The sequence below is a fragment of the Artemia sp. Qi Xiang Cuo genome, chromosome 2 (genome assembly GCF_049724085.1).
Source record: "Artemia sp. Qi Xiang Cuo chromosome 2, ASM4972408v1, whole genome shotgun sequence".
In the NCBI taxonomy this organism is placed as follows: Eukaryota; Metazoa; Arthropoda; class Branchiopoda; order Anostraca; family Artemiidae; genus Artemia; species Artemia sp. Qi Xiang Cuo.
Genome location: NC_142795.1, coordinates 82,637,365 through 82,642,826, shown reverse-complemented (window position 1 = coordinate 82,642,826; position 5,462 = coordinate 82,637,365). Strand labels below are relative to the sequence as shown.

At 35.3% G+C, this 5,462-nt stretch overlaps 1 protein-coding gene across 1 annotated transcript in view; it reads left to right on the top strand.

Annotated features, from left to right (window-relative positions):
- Positions 1-653, top strand: part of LOC148955696 (uncharacterized) — a 7,212-nt gene extending 6,559 nt beyond the window's left edge. The window contains exon 2 of the mRNA XM_089107885.1: positions 582-653. Within this exon, the coding sequence (XP_088964011.1) occupies positions 582-653 (72 nt within the window). The remainder of the gene's footprint in view (positions 1-581) is intronic.
- The last annotated feature ends 4,809 nt before the right edge of the window (positions 654-5,462 follow it).

Genomic DNA, 5,462 nt, shown 5'->3' with positions numbered 1-5,462 from the left:
TGATCCCAAATCAACTTAGTTCTCAAAGTTAGATTTTTTCTTTCATGTCTTTTGTGAAGAATTCCAACAAGTGAAAGCAATAATTTTTAATGTCTATGATCACTACTAGTGACATCTTAAACCATTTCAATCGAACCAGAAACCGAACTAGAAGTAGGACCAAGAACGTGATCAAGAGTGGTAGTTGACCCAGACTTATTAACATAAGCAAGTACAATTATCCGTTTTATTTATGATAGACAGAATTGGTAGTAAAGAAAGTGAAAGAGAAGAACGCACACAACTTGAAAGCAGATCGCAGTTCAGATCACCCGCTATGCAAATATCATAATTAGCTAAGTACTTTTGTACAAAAGCCCTCAGTTTACCACACGCATCTTGTAATAAATAATCAGACATTTCATTCTGGTAATCGGTTTAAAAATAACAATTAATAAAAATACATTAAAAACGGCATGCACGAAAATAATTATTATAAAATATCAGACGAGAATCAAATGTATCGAGTATAAGAGTAACTAGCCCTCCCGACGGGCGTCCCCCAGTAGGTATAGCAGGAATGAAGTAATGTTTATTAATAGGAAGAAACGTATCAAAAAACGGCAAAGCGAAATCAAGGAGGTGATGTTCCTGTAAACAAAGAATCCCATTAGTATGCAACAGCATCACTAACACTTCAGTGTTACACAACACTCCGTTCGAGTTATAATACACTACTGTAACGAGCCATCGATCAGGTAAATTGTTACTTTGCATTTATACGCTTACGAATCTGACGAATCTGAGGACACCTGAAACTGAAAGACAGATGGTCTTTTCAGCCACAATTCACACACTGAACCGGAAGAGAGCAAGGCTTGTCTCTGGAGATTTCGTGGTCACCCGAACAGCGTGCACATTTCATAGCCCTTGATTGGCACTTCTTAGTATCACTGACATCTCCTCGGGAGCTTCCTGTCAGCAGTAATCAGAAAATACTCATAACCTATGTTTAAACCATAGCAAAAATAATACTTCATAAGAGATTCTGAATTGAAAGTTTTTTTCATCACGGAAGATTGTCCAAGCCGCTTGAAATCACACATCCCCGAATATTTTCCTTCTATGGCTTCCAAATCACAATCTTTCTCAAGTCCGTGCATGATACCCAAAAACTCACGTATTCTCGATTCGACGCAGCAATCCAGATAACTATTTTTATCAAGCTCAATACGGGTCCCAACTTATCCACTTTAACTTTTAATGTACCAGAGTCTCTAGTGCGTCTGACGTCATAAATGTCATTCATTCCTAATTGATCTGAATCTGCATTCCGCTGTAGCGGCCCTGACCAGTTATTGCAAAATGAACTGATTTTCAGAAGTTCAAATTTTTCGTTTGGTGACAGTAAATTTTGTCTATTCAGTGGGGATTTCACTAAAGGATGGGGGCCTGTCGGTGACGATTCCTTGTAGATGCAGGATATCCTTAGAAAGGTTTATTAACTCCTGTTCACATGAGGACGCTAAGTTGTAAAGTCGTAACTAACGATTCGCTTTTCAGGACTGGAATTTCACATATATCTTTGGGCCCAACAATAGGCAAAACGAAACTGGCCAAATCATATTCAGCCATGCAATCCAGAATGTCATTTAGCGTATTAGTGGCAGCAGCTTTACCCCTCCTCTCGATAAGCTTTATACGACATTTTGTCATATTCCATACCAGCGTCTTTAGGGAGACGAGATTTTCAAAGCTTATAAAAGAAGAGCCAGCCTCAATAATGTCTTCTCGATCTATTCCACTAGAAAAGGCGTCTAGTAGAAAAAATAGTCCTGTATTGACGACCACCTTCTATATTCCATTTTCTGTAATATAGGTACCTTGGAAATCGTCCGTCATTCTTGATGGTAAAAAAAAAACACTGCTTATAAGTTAAAAAGACATTACGGTAATACAGCATCTGAGTAAGTAAAAATATCCAATGGTGAATGTCCGTAAATATCACTTTATTATTTCACTTATTGCGAAACTGTCCACTTCAATTTATTCAAAATTTAATCCGTCTTAAAATAAAAACATTTTTTTATAGTTCATATTCAAAAAAAAAAATTCTTAAATTACTTTAGATTAATATAAACTTTAATTAAAAAAAGTTATGCGATTCAAAAAAAAAAAAAAAAAAAATACGTTGCTGTTAAGATTTAAAATTTAAGAATTTAATATTTTAAGATTTCAGAAGTTCAAATTTTTAGTTTGGTGACAGTAAATTTTGTCTATTCAGTGGGGATTTCAATAAAGGATGGGGGCCTGTCGGTGACAATTCCTTGTAGATGCAGGATATCTTTAGAAAGGTTTGTCAACTTCTGTTCACACGAGGACACTAAGCGGTCAAGTCTAACTGATGATTCACTTTTCAGGACTGGAATTTCACGTATATTCTTTGGCACAATAATAGGCCACACGAAACTGGCCGAATCATATTCAGCCATGCAATCTAGAATGTCATTTAGCGTATTAGTGGCAGCAGCTTTACCCCTCCTCTCGATAGGCTTTATACAACATTTTGTCATATTCCATACCAGCGTCTTTAGGGAGACGACGTTTTCAAAGCTTATAAAAAAAGAGCCAGCCTCAATAATGTCTTCTCGATCTATTCCACTAGAAAAGGCATCTAGTAGAAAAAATAGTCCTGTATTGACGACAACCTTCGATATTCCATTTTCTGTAATATAAGTACCTTGGAAATCGTCCGTCATCCTTGATGGTTAAAAAAAACACTGCTTATAAGTTAAAAAGACAGCACCTGAGTAAGTAAAAATATCCAATGGTGAATGTCCGTAAATATCAATTTATTATTTCACTTATTGCGAAACTGTCCACTGTAATTTATTCCAAATTTAATCCGGCTTAAAAGCAAAACAGATGTTTATAGGTCAGATGCCAAACAATAACTGCTTCAATGACTATAGCTTAAGATAAACTTTATTTAAACCAAGTGATGCGGTTCAAAAAAAAAAAAAAAGAAGTTGCTGTCCCTAACGCCTGGCATCCAACCACTTCGAATGCATGTGTCCTTTGTGACGTTCAGAAACGATTGTTATTAACTATTAAACCTCTAAAAAAAGACGTTGTTGTCCTAAACACCTGGAACCCAACCACTTCGACTTCAGTTTTCCTTTGTGACGTTCAGACACGATGGTTATTAACTATTAAAAGGGCATTAGAAATTTAAATTCCCAGTCAAATGGGTCCTTTTCAAAGTTTCTACGATAACTTCTTCAATGAGAAGTACCTTGTTCTAAAAAAAACAAAAAAAAAACATTGTGCCAATATCGTTCTTTACATAGGCAGCGCTATTGCACTGCCTATGATATAGGCCACCGAAAAGACATCATAGTTATCCTGATTTTGTTTCATTTTCTTGCTATTTGCAGCGATGGCTAGTTGTCATATTTGATATTAATAATAGTTAAGTTTTTCTTTTGGTTCTATTAGTTTTTTTTTTTTACTTTCATTTACTTTTTATGTTTAATTAAATTCAAGTGTTTTTTTTTCATAATTTTTTTGCGTTTATAAGAGCTTATTGAAGTGAAGTTAGAAAATTCAGATAATTCTTATTATTTAAAGATTTTTTTCTTGTTTTTCCACTGTTTTATTTAAAATATTATATCCATTTTTATATATTTTAATTTGTTTTATATATAAAAGGAAAGTTATTGTTATCTTATAAAATGATTAGTCTTAAAAGCCAAGAAAAAAAAATTGTAATAACAAAAAAAAGAAGGTCAGATGTCCCAAACAGAAAAACTTTTTTAAATAATTATAGCCCCAAACCCCAAAACATTTTTAATACTTCAATAAAAAAAAATCATAAAAATATTCATACTATTCAGTATTGTAATTTATCAAGAACTGTACACACATACCGACATATAACTACACTAAACACACATCCACAAAACTACTACTACTACTACTAACACTTCCCGCAGCACCAAGCCGCCAGAGGCCAACACAGCCTCCCCTTTTACACCCACCCATGAAGTTCCCATTTCCTTTAAATCTTTCTTTATCGACGTCCTCTTTCGACGTCCTGCCATCCCAGACGGGGACGACCTGCTTTCCGTTTAGCCCTGGACGGTTGGCCGAAAAGAACATTTTCAACAATCAGTCATCCTTCATCCGCACAACATGCCCTAGCCACCTCAACCTTTCTTTCATATAGCCCTAGAGAGTGGTATTGAGCCACATTCTTCGTATAGCCTATTTTTTGAAATACGTTAAGTCAGCCGGGTACCCAGAACAATCCTTAAGAAATTTCTCTGGTAAACATCTACCAAATCTTCGTCCGTTTTTCGGAGATTCGGAGATACACAAAAAAAAACAGAACAATTATATAGATGCACTTCCTGAGAGGATGTAAAGAGGGAGGCTTTGAATAGATTTGGAGGGAGGAGGAACGTGCTGTGTTGGTCCCAGGCGGCTCGGTGCTGCGGTGAATTGTTAGCAGCAGTTGTAATAGTATTATTAATTTGATTTTTGTTTTAAGGTGATTTATTAAAGACCGAATCAGAAAAATTATATATATGCAAATAAAAAAAGAAAGAAACACAACAACATAAATCAGTAAAAGATATCAAACATTGAGAAAATAAATTTTCAAAAACAAACATACCTGTTCAAAGAGTAAACGTCTCATTATGACACTAACAGATAACGAAGATTTACATATAAATCCTGGAGTTATGATAGAAGTGTTGACACCCTGGCCTTAAAGAATTTACTAAATTGGAGATGACAAATTGACTAAATAGCATCTTTATTTGCTAAATGCTCGACAAATTTTTATAACGCGCACCATCAATCATCGATTTTTACTACAGGATGATGATCATTAGGATTTTCACAATCTTTTTCATTTTTTGTTTTTTTATACAAAAGAATTTTTATTTCCTTTATACAAAGAATACAATTTCGAAGTTTTCCTACCTAAAACCCAGAAAAGAAAATTGTTATGAACAAAAAAGAAAAAGACTAAATTTTACCTTGTAAAGTCTGGTTTCCAGTTCCCCGCCAGAATCATTATCCTGAGTAGTCAGCACATATCGATCACACGATCCAACATCCTGGGGGGATCCAATGCTCGCTGACCGATTTTCTTTGGCGAAGCAAAGGTTGTAGAAAAGTTCCCAATGGCACAGAAACACCTGGCTATCTATGATCAAGCCACGTCTCACCACCGGCAGACTTGGACCGACGCTGCCGCACATTCTCAGTGCGATCCTTAAAAAACCAAAAAATTGTCAAAGTAAATCCTCCAACAAAAAACTATACACTTTGTCTTTGTTTTAGTAACACAGTACACAGTTTTCACAATAACACAGTTTGTTATAACACAGTAGACAGAATATAAAAGTAAGCTTATCGCAGATCATTTCTGGTCATCGTGAACAAAAAGCTCCTCCCACTTCTTTCTGCCT